Source organism: Hyperolius riggenbachi, chromosome 3 (genome assembly GCF_040937935.1).
Source record: "Hyperolius riggenbachi isolate aHypRig1 chromosome 3, aHypRig1.pri, whole genome shotgun sequence".
NCBI lineage: Eukaryota > Metazoa > Chordata > Amphibia > Anura > Hyperoliidae > Hyperolius > Hyperolius riggenbachi.
The window spans coordinates 450577242-450596250 of record NC_090648.1 but is presented as its reverse complement, the minus strand read 5'-3'; the positions used below and the strand labels follow the sequence as shown (position 1 = coordinate 450596250).

The window sequence follows — 19009 nt, the reverse complement described above, 5'->3', positions numbered from 1 at the left end:
CCTGGGCATGCACCTACTCAGTTGCGCTCCCATGGCTGGGAGTGTCCTGTGCTTGTGCAATACCTAAAAATTGCAGCTGTGCATGTGCCAACATTCCCGCCCGTGGGAGTGTGGTTGAGAAGGCGTGTGGCTGGAGGAAACCAGAGTTCCCAGAGGAAACCCACGCAGACACGGGGAGAACATACAAACTCCTTGCAGATGTTGACCTGGCTGGGATTCGAACCGGGGACCCAGCGCTGCAAGGCTAGAGCGCTAACCACTAGGCCACTATGCTGTCCACGGTTTTACGCTGCAGGGGGAAAAAAAAGCAGACACTGCTGCTTATTATCACATAACGTGTGCGATTCATCTTTGCCGATCATCTGGCTGCCGGCCAAGAATGCCAGGAACCGGCCGCAACTGTGACCCTACCCTCAGACTTGTTTCTTTGTGTGTGTGTGAACAGAAGCTGTGAATGGTGTTATTTATGTAGAGAACTGCTGTGGCTTGGGTTACTGGTCCATCATCTGAGTATTAAATGTCCTTCTTTTTTTAATCCTTTTTAGATCTGGAACATCAAGCAAATGATTAAGCTAACGCAAGAGCACATTGAAGCCCTCTTAGACAAGTTTGGAGGCGAGCACAATCCCCCCTCAATATATGTGGAGGTGAGTTTCTTTCCCTTAGTACATGCCTCTGCCTATGTTGCGATCTTACCTGCAAAGCTTACATTCTAATGCCCTGCCTTTTCTGGATAAAATGAGTTGGCTGACATTTGCCAGAGCTGGAGATTTGCGTACTTGGGCCTATTTAAAGGAAACTTGAAATTATATAAATAGAAGAATTTATACTTACCTGGTCTTCATCCAGCCCCATGTCTTCCCAGGTGGCTCCGCTCCTCTTAAATCTTCCCTGGTACGAAGGCTTCAGTCGCAGCTGTCGGGCTGTACTGCGCATACGCGGCCCCATCGTGCCCCTTTCGCTGGGAGTATTCTGTGCCTGCGCAGTTCTATGTGCCCAGGTGCAGAGTGCTCCTGTCAATGGGAGCAGCCCAACTGCAGTCCAGGGGAAGATTTAAGTGGAATGGAGCCACCCGGAAGGACGGAGTACATGGGGCTGGTGGAAACCCCAGATAAGTATAAATTCTTCTATTTAAAATCATCTCAAGTACACTTTAACTGGCTAGATACTGAATTTAGTAATGGAGACCTGTGATCCAGAATCCCTCTGCACCTATGTGATCTCTCATGCCTTGTTCCCTACACTCAGCCTTACCAACCAAACATCTATTCCTGTCCCTACCTGTACCTTCTCTTTAGTGGCACCAGTATTCCTAAATCCTTCCTTACTGATGCTACTGATCTCGCCTCTTCAGAAATGTATATGCACAAAAAAGAAAAAAAACGTATCTTTCATGTCTAATGTTTCAGTTTTGGCTGAATCTGGCTTAAATATTTCTCTTAATTTTTGGGAAAAAAAGCTAATAAAACCTCTTTTGCCAAGAAGCCTAAAAAAAGTATACATAAAAGCATGAGCCTTTGTCTGCCTCCACCTTGGCTAGAGTTGGTGTCTGAGTATGAAAAATACTGATTTCTGTTTTAAAATCAAAATTAAAATCCAAAACAGTAATTGCTAAAGTTGTCCCCCCCCCCCCCCCTGACTTTCTGATGTGTTTACCCCATAACTGGGCTTAACATTTTGTCACAGTTCCAAGGTTATCCCTTCCGCCCCCTCCTTGCTGTGATGCGTAAGCAGAGTCTGGCAGTTTTCATAAACATTTCTCAAACGCTCCCGAACTGGCCGCTCTCCCCTTTAGTAGATCTCTCTAGTCTCTTGTCTCCTTTTGTGTGTACTGTATTCAGTTCCCCCACCCCCCACCCCCTATAGTTTTTAAAGGATAGATCCATCTTGCTAGAGCTTAAAGCACCATGTTAAACTTGGATTTAGTTGTAGTGTGAACTAGTCCGGTATTATTTTTCACAGAAGGAAATAAACTTACTTTTATCAACCCCGAACTTCCAGTCCTGTAATAAATTTACAATACATTTACAATCCAGCATTGATTTTGCGCCTGCTTTAAACACCTCCCTAAAAAGGTATACTAAAGTATACTCACTCCAGCTTTGATGCTTGTAGTGGTATGAGACTCAGTATTTCCTTTTTGCTCTAAAAGATTATTTACAGCATAAAATCTATCACCACAAACAACTGAAGCAGAACAGTATTCAAACAGTTAAACACAGCCCTTTGTTGTTCTTCAGTGGAAAGCTACTTGCAGAGTTTTATCCCACTTTAATTAACCACTTAAAGTGGATCAGTGACAAACTTTTACTCGTATAATTGTGTTCCTTTCATATAGTTCCTTGTCTGCACTGTTCTGAAGAAGGGGACCCTGTGTGGCCCTGAAAAAATTGTTAATTTTGGTGTTGACACATGATTGGAGAATAAAGTTTGCTCATTGAGAAGCTGGAGTGCTAACCGATCATTTCTACTACTGGCCTAAAAAAAGAAAGTCAGATCCTTACCTAAGGAGAGTGAAGGCTCTGGGTCCCATTGAGCCTTCCCTCTCCTGATGCCCTCTGTGCCTCACCGGATCCCCCGTTGGAATTCCCCACCGCAGGGGACTTCAGAAGTCTTTGGGAGCAGAGTCCTCCCAAGGACTGGCGGCTGCATACTGCGCATGCGCGGTTGCGCGACAGAGAGCCGTTCGGCGTCAGAGATAGCAGCATTTGACCAAATTGGTCGAATGCTACTACGAGGGATCCTGAGCTGGAACGGGCATCGGGAGAGGAGCAGGAAGGCTCTATAGGACCCATAGCCTTCCCCCTCCTTAGGTAAGTATCTGACTTATTTTTGTTTGGCGACGGTTCCCATTGACTTTTAAGGACACATCCCAGGAAAAAAAATCTACTTACCCGGGGCTTCCTCCAGCCCCAATCGCGCTCACGTGGCCTGGAGCGCTGTGTGCAGGTGCAGAACTACTGCACAGGCTCAGGACGCTCCACTGGAGCGCAAGCGGCATAGCCGCTACTGCCGTGCCCCCGACAGAGTTCCTTCAAGTGAGCTTTCCAGCATGCTGCATCAATAATTTTATATTCAATCGATTTTGGCCAGACTATTGGTTGGCCACGTTGCGGCATCAATTTCTGCCAGATTTTGATACCGAAAATAGTAATTTATGAATACCTTTATTAAGCTTGGCACACGCATCCAATTTTGATTGGCCAATGTCTGGCTAATTTTACCGCCTCCATGAAATGTAAGGGCTTACCTTCACAGTGTGCTCATAGTTTTCAAAATCTGCTGGCTCTAATACTACATGGAGATGGTAAAATTGGTGGTAAAATTGGTCTGTCATTGGCCAATCAAAATTGGATGTGTGTACCAGGCTTTACATGCACAGGAGAATATGCAATACAAATGAACTGTGTGCGCACCGCACCTTGCATAGATTTGCATTGCAAATATGTTTTGGATAAGACCTACAAAGAGTAATTGTTCATAGATGAAGTGTCCATTGATGTAGTTCTATATTATGCGCTAATGGGGAAGCATATATTTCAGAGCTAGGTTATGTGTATAGATGGAAATTTTTAACCAGGAAAATTCACTTCATGTCATAAAAATGTAGCAAACTTTATTTTATTCTGTTTTTCTCTTTCAATAAAGAGTACCTATGGTTAAAATGACAGAGCCTTTCATGATAGGCTCTGTCTATATGATGGACTGGGCGGTCAGGATTAAGTACTTACCTGTCCTAAAATTTTCCCTCAAGGAAGGAGATTGCTCCGCCTCCCCTTTTTTTCCCCTCTCGAAGTGCCTGCTGAGGCTCTGGCCACTCCCACCTGCAGTGCTGCGGCCCGCCCCCAGCTTGGCAGCCACAGTCTAATTGGTGGCTGCCAAGCCTCGGTCTGCTGGGAGCAGACCGAGGCAATGCAGGCAGAGGCTTCCAAAGAGCTTCGGCAGTCTTTGGAAACATGGCTGCCACGGTACTGCTAAGTCATTTGTGACTGAAGACAACAGGAGTATTCAACAGGAGTATTCATCCTGAACCTACACCCCCCTCTCCCCCCCCCCCCCAAAGGTACGCTTTAAGTCATACCGTGTTAGTACATGGATTAGATCCTTGAAGTAATGTTATTCACTTTGACGTCTGAAATGAGAGGCATGTGGAAGCTGCTATATTTATTTCCTGTTGAACAATACCAAGACAAATAACATTTATATCACGCTTTTCTCCTGGCGGACTCAAAGGGCTCTGTTCATAAAAAAGTTGTGGCGAAAAAACTCCTGGAGGGAAAATACCGCAGCGGTATTTTACACTTCTGGGTGGTCATTCAAAAAAATCTTGCCAGCTGCGATGCAAGAGCGGAGATCTCCCGCTGAAAGCTGGCGGTAAGCTGTCGGAAGGCATGCGGAAACACTTCAGCCGGCAGAGTCCCTCCGTGCACTGCTCTCTCTGGGAGGTCTGTCCCATTCACTTGTATGTAATCCGCAAAATCAGAGGAAGCGGTATTTCCCGTCCACATACCGCTTCCTCTAAACTTCATGAATGGCCATTTTGTTACTTTTTTCTAGATAAATCTAGAAAAACACTGGAGAGGGCGGAAATTTCTCGCTCTGCTGGGGGATTGTAGATTTTCATGCGGGAACAGCTCTTATGAATGCCCACTTTGCTAAATGGACGGGAAAATCCGCTGTTTTGAGCGGAAAACTTGCGGTAAGGTTTTATGAATAGAGCCCAAAGTGCCAGAGCTGCAGCCACTAGGACGTGCTCTATAGGCAGTAGCAGCATTAGGGAGACTTGCCTAAGGTCTCCTACTGAATAGGTGCTGGCTTACTGAACAGGCAGAGCTGAGATTCGAACCCTGGTCTCCTGTGTCAGAGGCAGAGCCCTTAACCATTACATCATCCAGCCACTGCTGTTGCCAGTTGCCTGGCTGCCCTTCTGATTATTCAGACATCAGTAGTGTCTGAAACACTCAAATGGGAAACAAGAATGCTGCTTGTCTTGTCAGACTTCAGTCATAAGCCTCTGATCTGCATGCTTGTTCAGGGTCTATGGCTAAAAGTATTAGAGGCAGATCATCAGCAGGACTGCAAGGCAATTTATATTGTTTAAAAGAAAATAAAAATGGCAGGCTCCACATCCCCCTCACCTCAGGTGTCCTTTTCGTGTCCCTTGGACTGTCTCTTTATCTGTTATACAGCAACTAGCAGGATGTTTCCCCATTGTTGTGTGCAGCCTTGTGTCACACAAACCACACTGTTGCTTCAGGCCTCCAGTAACGGCTCTGCAGTGTTTCCCAGCGATGTGAGCAAGACTGAGACGCTGGTTAGAGTTCAGTTTAAACAATGTGTCAGGTAAATAATTCCCCTCATTGGCCTCAATTCGCTAAGCTTTATCAAACGTTTGATAATTTACTTCATGGGTAAAATCTAATTTTAAATTCACTAAGGTGTTCTATATTTATCGAATGTTTTATCGCTAAAATGTTCAATAAATCTAAACATCTTCGTGAATTTAAAATTAGATTTGACCCATGAGGTAACTTATCAAACGTTTGATAATGTGTTTGATAAAGCTTAGTGAATTGAGGCCATTGTGTTTTATGCTACAGTGGGATGCAAAAGTTTGGGCAACCTTGTTAATCGTCATGATTTTCTGTATAAATCATTGGTTGTTACGATAAAATATGTCAGTTAAATATATCATATAGGAGACGCACACAGTGTTATTTGACAAGTGTAATGAAGTTTATTGGATTTACAGAAAGTGTGCCATAACTGTTTAAATAAAATTAGGCAGGTGCATAGATTTGGGCACTGTTGACATTTTATTGATTCCCAAACCTTTAGAACTAATATTTGGAACTCAAATTGGCTTGGTAAGCTCAGTGACCCCTGACTTACACCTACACAGGTGAATCCAATTATGAGATAGAGTATTGAAGGGGGTCAGTTGTAAGTTTCCCTCCTCTTCTTTTTAATTTTCTCTGAAGAGAAACAACATGGGGGTCTCAAAACAACTCTCAAATGACCTGAAGACAAAGATTGTTCACCATCATGATTTGGGGGAAGGATACAGAAAGCTGTCTGAGATTTCAGCTGTCTGTTTCCACAGTTATGAACATATTGAGGAAATGGAAGACCACAGGCTCAGTTCAAGTTAAGGCTCGAAGTGGCAGACCAAGAAAAATCTCGGACAGACAGAAGCGAAAAATGGTAAGAACAGTCAGTCAACGCACAGACAGACACCAAAGACCTACAACATCTTCCTGCAGATGGAGTTACTGTGCATCATTCAACCATTCGGCGCACTTTACACAAGGAGATGCTGTATGCTAGAGTGATGCAGAGGAAGCCTTTTCTCTGCCCACAGCACAGAGCCGCTTGAGGTATGCTAAAGCACATTTGGACAAGTCCGCTTCATTTTGGAATAAGGTGCTGTGGACTGACGAAACTAAAATTGAGTTATTTGGGCATAACTAGGGGCGTTATGCATGGAGAAAAAACAAAGCATTCCAAGAAAAACACCTGCTACCTACAGTAAAATATGGTGGTGGTTCCATCATGCTGTGTGGCCAGTGCAGAGACTGGGACTCTTGTCAAAGTTGAGGGACGCATGGATTCCACTCAGTATCAGAAGATTCTGGAGACCAATATCCAGGAATCCGTGACAAAGCTGAAGCTGCGCCAGGGCTGGATCTTTCAACAAAACGACCCTAAACACTGCTCAAAATCCACTCAGGCATTCATGCAGAAGAACAAGTACAATGTTCTGGAATGGCCATCTCAGTCCCCAGACCTGAATATAATTGAAAATCAGTGGTGTGAGTTAAAGAGAGCTGTCCATGCTCGGAAGCAAACAAACCTCAATGAACTAGAGATGTTTTGTAAAGAGGAATAGTACAAAATACCTTCAACCAGAATCCAGACTCTCATTGGAACCTACAGGAAGCGTTTAGAGGCTGTAATTTCTGCAAAAGGAGGATCTACTAAATATTGATTTAATTTCTTTTTTTGTGTTGCCCAAATTTATGCACCTGCCTAATTTTGTTTAAACAATTATTGCACACTTTCTGTAAATCCAATAAACTTCATTTCACTTCTCAAATATCACTGTGTGTGTCTCCTATATGATATATTTAACTGACATTTTTTATCATAACAACCAACAATTTATACATAAATGACTATTAACAAAGTTGCCCAAACTTTTGCATCCCACTGTAACTCTTTATATGTTATTCATGATTAATGGGCCAGGGAAACAGCACGGGTTAACACCCATATTGCCATGTCACGCGGTTTGCTGCTTGCGCTGACATCGCTCTCTGTCTACAAAACTAAATGGGTGGATAAAGGTTGTGTGGAATATGCATGTAATTAAGGCACCGGGAGATTTGGGCGCAGGGCATAGCCGAAAACATCTCACACTGTTCCGGCAAAAGTCCTGGCAACATTTATTATTCACCCCCGGGCTGCTGTGGACTTGTGGATAAGACCTAATTCGGCTGCCAGCTATTGCTGTTGGCCAGATTATGCTGTTTTATAGTGATTTGGGCTCCTCCCTTTGATGTCACCTGGACTAATCCAGTGATTGGCAGCAAGGTTTGACACTCCTATCTGACTTTGTTAGGAACACTTAGGCTGTGTTTGCTGTATGTAATAAAAAGTGTAAACAAGCTGACTAATATTTGCCATTTTTCCCTACAACGTCTAGAGTAGAACTATTTTCCCTCCCTTAAAAAAAAAAAGTGAAGTTGTTGTTTTTGAAATGTAAGGCAATTTTTTTTTTTTTTTTTTTTTTAATGACTTACCCTTTTCTTCTCATCTTGTAGGCTTATGAGGAGTACACCAGTAAACTGGACGCCCTCCAGCAGAGGGAGCAGCAGTTAATGGAGTCCATGGGGAACGGATCAGACTCTTCCTCCTTCTCCTCCTCAGAAATGAATCTGTCCTCCGTCCCCTCCTCTCTGTCTTTAGCACCCTCGTCTATGTCTGCCCTACAGAATCCCTCCGACTTCTCCCGAATAAACCCCAAATCTCCTCAGAAACCTATTGTAAGAGTCTTCCTACCTAACAAGCAGCGCACAGTGGTGAGTATAGTATAAGCACATGGTCCATCTCTGCTGGTCATGTGACCACACTCTGGCTTCATACCCATCACACTGTATTGTCTGTACAATTTCCAAACTTAAAGCACACCTAAATTGGAGTGAAAAAAAAAGATTTTTACTTACCTTCCAGCCTTCTTTGGTCTTTCAGGTCCCTTTATTTACAAAACCCCTGTTTTGCATGGCAGTGGTACGGTCCAACTGACAGAATAGTGCGCACATGAGGAGAAAGGCTTATCAGTATATTTGTATAGATCCTTACCCTAAATGCTTTTGTAAACAATAAAGGAAATACTGAGAAGCCCCCATGAGCAGATGGACTTGTGTGTATGTGCACACGTGTGTTAAATTTCACAATGTTCTGCAGTAGTTTTCTTCTAATACTAGCAATGCAATGCAATACAGGTAGTCCCTGACTTATGAAAGCCCGACTTACGAACAACCCGCCGATACGAATGGCATGGATTCTGTGTTTCCATGGGAACAAGGCAATTTATTTTTTCAAATTGGACTTGTAGTTTTTGAGAAAATTGATTTAAAAAAAAATCAATGGTAAAATGGCGTTTAAACTTGTATAAACAGGTACAAAGGGCAGAAGTAACACAGAGGGGGACACTGGAGGCACAGGGGAGGTACAGGGGCTCAATGTTCCAACTTAAGAACAGATTCGGGTTAAGAGCGAACCTACAGTCCTTGTCTCGTTCGTTAACCGGGGACTACCTGTACTATTCTTGCAGTGTTATTGTACTATATAATGTGTTGTAATGATTTAGTTGTCCTTTTGAGCATAGATTATTTTGTATTCGTCCCCCATCCAGGTACCTGCCAGGTGTGGCGTATCCGTCCGGGAAAGCCTGAAGAAAGCGCTGATGATGCGAGGGCTAATCCCAGAGTGCTGTGCGGTATACAGGGTCCAGGATGGGTAAGCTTTATCTTTGCTTTCCTCTGCATGAGTGGGGACAAATCCCATTTGCACGAGGGGGTGTGGTAGAAGCGCTGATCAACTGCACTAAGTGCTTTGTAATCGCCTATTGTCAAAAGAATCGTGCATAACATCACGAGGTGGGTATGAGCTGAAACATTTAGACCTGTTGAAGATAAAGGCGCTCTCTCCCAGAAAGCTTGGCGATTTGCATTTTACAGTCTGCCAGTGCTTATTACCAACCACACCTGCATACATTTGGCTGAAAAATGCCACCAGTAGATTTTTCTGATCTCTCTGCTCTAGACGTTTAGGCACAATATGATAACCTTTAGAGAAAAAAATGTCTTCAATACAAGTAATGGAAATCTGGATGGGACACATCTGTACTGCTGCAAAGCCCCAGCTGAATCGCTATAGCAGTGCCCGGCACCGCTATAGAGATTCGGATACTTGCTATGAAAAACTGCTGCATGCTGTCCAGAATCCCTCCGGCAATTGATTCGGACAGCATGCTATTGACAGAATAGGCAGTGTTTCCCCATCCGGCTGTGATGCAGGGAAAAGCTGCGTATTCGTATGTACTGTCAACTGACCCGAAGTCTTTTACTGTACAGGCAAAGCTGCAGCTCTGTGAGTCACAGCTACTGATGAGCCTAATTACACTGTGATGCAGCTAAACAAACGCACACAGCTCAGAGCAGTGGAGTTCTACAGTACTTTTATGTGAAAAAAAGTTTCATTGCGTGCTGTGCCCAAGAGTTTGGGCCCAATTTAAGGGAAAACTCCATAAAGTGTCATTGAATTGGGCAGTTTATAGGAATATTTATTTCACAGGTTATAAGTTTCAAACTTTAACCACTTGCATACCAGCAGTCTCTGGCCCCTTAAAGGGACACTTAAGCCAGGGAAAAAAATGGAGTTTTACTCACCTGGGGCTTCTACCAGCCCCCTGCAGCAGTCCTGTGCCCTCGCAGCCACTCACTAATCCTCTGGTCCCCCGCTGCCAGCTAGTTTCGTTTTTGCCGACAGGCCCATCAGGACTGGCCACGCGTAGCTTTTTCCGCATTCCCGACTGTAATTAGCGCTATTGCGTGCCGCAATGCGTACAAAAATACGCGTTGCCGCATTACGCACACATAGATATGCGACAACATATTTTTGTACGCGCTGCGGCCCGCAATAGCGCTAATTACAGTCGGGAATGCGGAAAAAGCCACGCATGGCCAGTCCTGTCGGGCCTGTCGGCAAAAACGAACCTAGCTGGCAGCGGGGGACCAGAGGATTAGTGAGTGGCTGCGAGGGCACAGGACTGCTGCAGGGGGCTGGTAGAAGCCCCAGGTGAGTAAAACTCATTTTTTTTTTCCTGGCTTAAGGTTTACTTTAAGGACCAGAGACTGCTGGTACTAAAAAATGGTGCTTACTGATGAATCACTGCATAGATCCGCCAGTCACTCTGTTCACCCTTCACCGCAGGCCCCTTGCGCTGCCGTTGCTATGACAGCAGAGCACTGTGACATGTTCAGGAGCCAATTTCATTGGCTCCTGACCCTGCCATCAATGTGATCCAATAGGATTGGCTCACCGTGCTTACGGGGTCAGTAGCCAATAAAATTGGCTCCTGACCTGCTCACAGAGCACTGCCGTCATAGTGATGACAGAACAAGGGGCCTGTGGCGAGGTAGAGATGGCCAGAGCGATGGTCTGTGTGTGCACGGTAAATCTACGCCCTGGAAGGAATAAGCAGCCACAAACTGCTTAGATTTCAATTACTGCAGTCTAGAAGCGGTTAAAAAAAAAACCTTTTTCTGGACTCCTGGCCAATTTACCTGTTGAATTGACTGAGTTACAGGTAGAGATAGGTCAGTGAGATGCCATCAGTTTGAATCAATAAGCGTTTGCATAATATTTTAAATTCCTACATGAATTATTAGTTTTGCTTCCTCTTACATCCTGCATAATGTGCACCCCACCCTGCACTCAGATGATTGTTGGGTAATATTCTGGGCATGTGCCCCACCTCCTCCATTCCTATGTTTGTTGTTCTAGGTTTTCAATTCTGTATTTCTCAATGACAGGGAGAAGAAGCCGATTGGCTGGGACACGGACATCAGCTGGCTAACGGGAGAGGAGCTACATGTAGAAGTCTTGGAGAACGTGCCCCTCACAACACATAACTTTGTATGTATTCAAGTACACAGCACAAATTGGGATTATTGCTCTTTAACATTTTTTTTTTATTATATTTTATTAGATACTTCTATCATAGGAAAGGTTCTAGGGCAGGGGTGTCAAAGGCAAACACAAAATGGGCCGAAATTGATCACTGAGACCAAGTTGTGGGCTAACCTGAATGTCTAGTGGCCACCTCCCTCCCTTAGAGTTCCTCATGTCTAATAACTCCCCCCAAAAAAATTTTTTTAGTACTTTCCCTGGTTTCTAATGCCTTTTCCCTCTGCTATACAGTTCCCTGTTGTCTAGTGATCTGCCCACCCCTATACAGTTTCTTGGTGTTTAATTGCTCTTCCCTGCCTCCCCTATACAGTTCCATACAGTTCCCTGCTGTCTAGCGCTTTCCCCCTGCCTCCCCCATTTGGCTTCCCTGGTGACTTAGTGCTTCACCTGCAATATAGTTTCCCTGGTGGTTTAGAGCGGGCCAAACCTACTGCAAAGGGGGGAAACCGCTTGCGGGGCAAAGTTGATGGCTCTGCGGCCCAGATTGGCCCGCAGGCCAGAGTTTGACATTTATGTTCTGGAGCTCGTCTTTGTTTTTTTGTTTCTTTCTGTTCCCCCCACTTGAGAGAGTATGTCTCATTGGCTTTTCCAGTTAGGTGATCACCTCTAGGTAGCTGTCCTTTGTAAACCCGTCACTTGCTTCATCAAAATAAAGATCTACAGGATATGGAGAAATACCTTCTACATAATGATGCTTGTTTTCCTGGCCAGTGTTCAGATGTGTGTAGCTGAGTGAACTGTCTGTTGGGACATTTCTGGAAATGACTGACAAATGTGCTGCTTTCCAAAGGAAGGAGTCTGCCTCCCCATAGTCTGTCTACTGGCTTCTGAGCAATGGAGACGTGGCAATGAAACGCTCCAAAATGCTGAAATCAAAATGCGTTGGGCTTATTGTCATCTATTCTCAACCTTCTTTATATTTCCTTTAGGATATTACATTTCGCATACATGTGCAAATGTTTGTGTTTTTATGCAAATTTTAATGCAAATTTTCATATGCGTCTAGCAATCACTACATAGGAAACGGATGTGTGGTGCAGAAATCTGCAGCATGCAATCCATATTAATTTTTCTTCATCGAACTGCATGTGAAAATTCGCATTCAATGGAAATGACTCCATTGACCTTCATTGGTACGTTTTTAATGCGAAAATTCGCATTACGATTTCTTACTTAGTGGAAAATGGCCCTTAGAGATGTGTGGAGTCAAGAATGTGGTGTGGGAGCTATCAGTTGGAGCCTCATTGTAAAAATGTCAGATAAGGACTTAAAGGACCATTCCAGCGAAAAAAGTAAGCAGTTAAAATCTGACAGAACAGATTTTATGTGTCAGCATGCCCTGCGACTTTCTTTGTGCAGCAATGTACCAAATACGTGTATGGTAAACTGGGGAATGATCAATTATCACCAAGAAAAGTAATATTGGATTTCCTGGCTACCATCGTTATTACTTGTTTACCAGATAAAATTAAAGAATTGCTTTTCGATTTTATGCCCGACAGTTGCACTTTAAGGGATAATAAAAACTTGGGAAGTGAACTGGTTATGCTAATATTGGATCTGCTCTATTTAGGTACGAAAAACATTCTTCACCTTGGCGTTCTGTGACTTTTGTCGGAAGCTGCTATTCCAGGGGTTTCGCTGCCAGACTTGTGGCTATAAATTCCACCAGAGGTGCAGTACGGAGGTGCCACTTATGTGTGTCAACTATGACCGACTTGAGTAAGTGTCGTTAATGACAGTGTGGTTTGTCATCACTATAGTTTGTGGCCAACCAGACAGACTTTATTTAAGGAAGCCCTTCTGGAGTCTGTAACTTTGACACTCAATGCCACAGGGGTGCTTCACGAGGGTTACTAGTTTATTGGCCAGTTTGATCACTTGGAAAATGTCATTTTGAATTTGTAACTCAGGAATGACAGACTTTATATTGATAGAGATGCAACAAGGTACCTTGTCAGTCCCACATTACTGCTCTTGCTTTTCTATTAGGTTATGCTGATGATAATTAAAGGACAACTGAAGTGTGGGGGATATAGAAGCTGCCATATTTATTTCCTTTTTAACAATACACATTGCCTCGCTATCCTGCTACTAGCCAACTGGAATTGTTTAAAAGAAAATAAATATGACAGGCTCCATATCCCTCTTACGTCAGTTGCCCTTTAAGGCCCGATATCTCAGAACTCCTACCTCCTACACAATCCAAAGCTTGAGGGTAGTGGGGGGACCCCTGGACCACCTCTGTGCCAAGTTCCAGTCCTGCTGGTTCCTGAAAGGATGTACAAAGCTATCTGGTAAACCAGCAGGGCTGGGGTGTTTGCAATTTAGTTTTTTTGATGTGTAGGTGGTATGACTGCGGCGATGTCTGGTCTTAAATATTAACAACATAAACTATTCTGAAACAAAGTAGCAGCAGTGGAGTATTGTACCGTTTTTAGACATAAGTAAAAGCAAGAGGTTTTGAATTGGGATGATACCACTTATTGGCTAACTTAACCACTTAAGGACTGCAGCCTTAAACCCCCTTAACCTCCCTGGCATTTTTGATTCCGTGCGGTGCACGGGCGCGGGAGTTTTTTTTTTTTTTTACCTAATTTTTTTGTTTTTCATGTAGCTAGTCTATCGCTAGCTACGTGATTCCCCCCTCCCTGCTCTCTCCCTCCCACCCTCCTGATCGCTGCCGGCATGAATACCTATCAGGAAATCCCGTTCTGAACAGGATTTCCTGCAGGGCTTCCCCCGTCGCCATGGCGACGAACGGAATGATGTCTTCGACTTCGTGACGTCACAGGGAGTCCCGATCCACCCCATAGCGCAGCCTGGCGGTGATTGGCCAGGCTGTGCAAGGGGTCTGTGGGGGCCCTCTTTCACGGCGGATCGGCGGCAAGCGGCGGCGATCGGGTAAGACATGCAGCTAGCAAAGTGCTAGCTGCATGTATATAAAAAAAATTATGTAAATCGGCCCACCAGTGCCTGAGCAATCCACCGCGACGTTACTGGACGAGCTGAGCTCGTCCGTAACGCCCAGGTGGTTGAGGACCAGACACTGTTTTTCCATTCAGATCACTGCAGCTTTAACGGTTTATTGCTCGTTCATACAACCTACCACCTAAATTAATTTTACCTCCTTTTTTTGTCACTAATACAGCTTTCTTTTGGTGCTATTTGATTGCTGTTGCGATATTTAGATTTTATTATAGTCATCAAAAAAGACATGAATTTTGTCAAAAAAATGTTGTTGTTTTTTTTTTATTTCTGTGGTGACATTTTTCAAATAAAGTAAAATTTCTATATACATTTTTGTCTAAATTTATTGTGCTACATGTCTTTGATCAATAAATAGACAGTTATTGGATTTTTTTTTTGTTTGGGTAAAAGTTATAGCGTTTACAAACTATGGTGCAAAAAGTGAATTTTCCCATTTTGAAGCATCTCTGACTTTTCTGAGCACCTGTCATGTTTCATGAGGTGCTAAAATTCCAGGATAGTATAAATGCCCCCCAAATGACCCCATTTTGGAAAGGAGGCATCCCAAAGTATTCACTAAGAGGCATGGGGAGTTCATAGAAGATTTTATTTTTTGTCACAAGTTAGAGGAAAATGACACTTTGCGACAAAATAAATAAATAAAAAAAAAAAAGTTCCCATTTCTGCTTACTTGCGAAAAAAAAAAAATCTTCTATGAATTCACCATACACCTAACAGAATACATTGTGGTGTCTTCTTTCTAAAATGGGGTCACTTGTGGGGTTCCTATACTGCCCTGGCATTTTAGGGGCCCTAAACCATGAGGAGTAGTCTGGAAACCAAATGCCTCAAAATGACTGTTCAGGGTTATAAGTAGCTGCAAATTTTGAAGACAGGTGGTCCATGAGGGGCCGAATTTTGTGGGACCGGTCATAAGCAGGGTGGCCTCTTAGATGACAGGTTGTATTGGCACTGAAGTGCAGGAAGCGATGTTTGCAAATCGTGACCTGGACATGGCAGCAGAGAACATGGGCATGTGATGTATTGGGTGTGTTGACCAATAAGACCGCAATACATTCTTTTTGACTAGACCCATGTTAAGGAGAAGGCCCCAAAAAATTGTTAAGTTTGGAAACTTGGAGTGGTTTCCACCGAAAAGGCTGGGCATGGTAGCTTCTCGGATTGGCGGTTGCGTATTGTGTGGCATAACAGTTGGACTCAGCCACAATTAAGTCGTAGAGATCCATGGTGCAGAACAGATGAAAAAAAGTCTAGGGCCGATCCTAGATGATCTGTCTCCACCTGGACTCCAGACTGGAAAGGGGGCAGTACGGGTGCGGCAGAACCAGGGGATTAGCAATTGGGATTTGCCAGCACCTCTGGGAGATCTCTGGTAGTACGGGCCCATTTTGCTGGTAGCTGCGACTCTGGTCTTAATGCACGTGCCACCGAACCAGTTTCTACTACCATGCTGGTGCTCGCCACTTTACCAGGGTCTATGGTAGTACTGGTGCTAGGTCCAGGAGATGCTATGCTGCTGGTGCATGCCTCACCAAGAAAACTCAGATCAGCACTAGCACCACTCTGCTGCCCTTGAGTCTGATCCTGCGCCACATGCAGTCCAGTGACATGGGGTGTGGTACGCCTGGCTCTAGCCGGGATTCCACCTCATTGCTATCGGTCAGAGAGCCACTGCTGTTCACCGGTTCGTATTGTGACCTGGATGATTCGGTGGATTTGGCTTCCCAATCGCACTTACCCTACTGGGCCAGAATCTTGGCGGCCTCTTCAGCGGAATACCCCTTTTTTGCAATGGTGGACTGCTAAATTTTGGGGGTATTCCTCTGAGACTTCCCAGGAAAAAGATCACCTACCTAGTAAAAGGGAATACTTGTGAAGTAGAAAGCTGTGGTCACTGAGTTTTGATTAAAAAAAAAAAATCAAAACTGATCTTTACAGCGCCACAGCTATTCTACAGTGTTTTTTGCAGTGATCAGAAAAAAAAATTCTGTCACTGCGGTGGGGCGGCCTGAACGCAAGTGCAGACGAAGGATCAGGCCTGATCGGTCAAACACTGTTTTTAGTGTATCCTAGTGACCCTAATATAGATCTGACTGCGATCAGTAATGATCACTTACAGATACTATATAGTAGCAATGCTGATTAGCGACAGTGATGACGCTAATCAGCAACTAATTAGTGACTGCGGTGTGGTAGGCTGGGTGCTAACTGACGCTTACTACCCAACGAAGGACCCTAGCTAAATAACTGGCTTAACTATTTAACACTAGTGATACTAACAAAGTGACAGTTTTTACTGATCACTGTTTTTAGTTCACTAGGATAGTGACAGGGGGGAGATTGGGGGGGTTCTGAGGGGGATCTGAGGGTGTGGGCGGGTGATCAGAACCCCGCAGGGGGCAGATTAGGGTCTGATCTGATGGGTAGCAGTGACAGGGGGTTATTGATGGGTGATCAGTGGGTGATTAGAGGGGAGAACAGATGTAAAAAATGCACTTGGGAGGTGGTCCCCGGGGGCGGGTCTGCGGGCGATCTAAGGGTGTGGGCGGGTGATAAGGTGCCTGCAAGGGGCAGGTTAGGGTCTGATCTGATGGGTGGCAGTGACTGGGTGATTGATGGGTAATTGACAGGTGATCAGTGGGTGATTACAGGGGAGAATAGATGTATACCGTACACGGAGGTGGGGGGGGGGGGGAGCCTGGGGAGTGTGTGTGTGTGTGTGTGTGTGTGTGTGTGTGTGTGTGTGTGTGTGTGTGTGTGTGTGTGTGTGTGTGTGTGTGTGGTGATCAGGAGCCCCCGGGGGCTGATTAGAGCCTAATCTAAAATATAGCATTGGCGGAGTGATTGATGAGTGTTTAGGGGGGTGATTGGGTGTCAAGTGCATATAAAAATTGAGCTCTAATGTTTATCATTTTTATTTCTCTTTTAGTTTGCTGTTTGCCTCAAAGTTTTTTGAACACCACCCGATACAGCAGGATGAAGTTCCGTTTGAAGAGGTTATGCCAGCCGTAGAATCCTGCTCCCCCTCCCCTCCGCCCGACATTAGTGGGTAAGAGTCATAGTTTTTTTTTGTTTTTTTTTATCAGCATTTCTTCTTTGTGCAAATGGCTTGTCAGTTGTGTAGCAAAGCGGAATTGCCGCCCATTTTTATAGATTTAGATAGCCTGAGGAAGAGTTAGAACTAGAGATGGTTCGATGGCGAACTTCGGTGGTTCGCGTTTGCGGTGGACCACAAATTTTTTTCAAACAAAGTTTGTTTTCTCGTTTTTCCCATAGACTTTAATGCCCGCCGACTTTAGCGGTTAATAGCAAAGTCCCCTTACATAGTAAAAACACCAAATTCGCAGGGTATGTAGAGGATGGCAGTGACTACTAGAGAAAAGACCTTATAGTTTTTTGAGAAAATCGATTTTAAAGTTTCAATGTAAAGTCTCCTTCTGACTGTGGGAAAATTAACCCCCGCCAACTATAGCAGTTAATAGCAAAGCCCCTTTAAAAGCTAGAAACACCAAAATTGCTGGGAAGAACAACAGTGGGAACTATAGGGGTTTTTTTTTTTTTTTTTTGCTTTTTTTTTTTTTTTTCAAAAAGACCTTATAGCAAAAGTATGAATTTTGCCATTAGCTTTCATTGGGCTTCCTATTTCACTTTCAAAAATCTCAAATCCTTTCAAAGGACGATGGCTCGGCAGTGGCAAATTTTCCAGCATTGTAGGGACTTTTAGGGGGCTCAGGACTCGTGAGTTTTCGGCCCCTAGGCCAAAGAGGTCATAGCCTAGGGTCAAAAGATTGTTTTCTTTTGGCACTGATGCCGGTGACGACCGTAAATCCCCGCCATGGCCGTTAGCAAAGTCTAAAGCTCACAACATGTCGCATGCAGGTAGAAGGCATGTTGTTGTACTTGCACTCCAACTTTGGGTCCCCTACATCTCTGCAAACCAGAGTTATGGGGGTGCAAAAGTGAAAGTGAAATAGGGAGCCCAATGAAAGCCAATGGCAAAGTACAGCAGTTTTGCACCCTCATAACTCTGGTTTGCAGAGATGTAGGGAACCCAACGTTGGAGTGCAAGTACAACAATATGCCTTCTACCTGCATGCAACATGTCGTGAGCTTCAGACTTTGGTAACGGACATGGCGGTGATTTACGTTCATCATTGCCAAAAAAAACCCAAGCTTTTGTGACCCTAGGCTATGATCTCTTTGGCCTAGGGGTCCCAAACTCACCAGTCCTGAGCCCCCTAAAAGTCCCTACAATGCTAGAAAATTTGCCACTGCTGAGCCATCGTCCTTTGAAAAGATTTGAGATTTTTGAAAGTGAAATAGGGAGCCCAATGAAAGCTAATGGCCAAATTCAGCACTTTTGCACCCCCATAACTCTGGTTTGCAGAGATGTAGGGAACCCAACGGAGTGCAAGTGACCCTAGGCTATGACCTATTTGGCCAAAGATTTGAGATTTTTGAAAGTGAAATCTCCCCACCTGCCTTCACCTGTCACCCTCACCTAGGCTGGCACCTGCTGCACCCATGGGTGCACCGGGTGCCAGGCTAGGTGAGGGTGACAGGTGAAGGCAGGAGGGGAGAGACAGCGGGAGCCAGCAGCTATACGTCCTGCACAGGACGCATTCTAAGCTATACTAACGGTTCATGAATGATCCGGTTCTTTTTTAATGAATCGGCTCTTTTTTAATGAATCTGCTCTTTTTTCTTTGAAACTTTAAAATCGATTTTCTCAAAGTATAAGGTCTTTTTGAAAAAAAAAAAA

At 44.4% G+C, this 19009-nt stretch overlaps 1 protein-coding gene across 5 annotated transcripts in view; it reads left to right on the top strand.

The window, feature by feature from the left end:
- Positions 1-19009, top strand: part of BRAF (B-Raf proto-oncogene, serine/threonine kinase) — a 149892-nt gene that overhangs the window by 68490 nt on the left and 62393 nt on the right. For all 5 annotated transcript variants that reach the window (XM_068277846.1, XM_068277844.1, XM_068277842.1 and 2 more), the window contains exons 2-7: positions 546-647; positions 7824-8081; positions 8918-9021; positions 11100-11202; positions 12830-12978; positions 17177-17296. In XM_068277846.1, coding sequence (XP_068133947.1) covers positions 546-647; positions 7824-8081; positions 8918-9021; positions 11100-11202; positions 12830-12978; positions 17177-17296 — 836 coding nt within the window. The remainder of the gene's footprint in view (positions 1-545; positions 648-7823; positions 8082-8917; positions 9022-11099; positions 11203-12829; positions 12979-17176; positions 17297-19009) is intronic.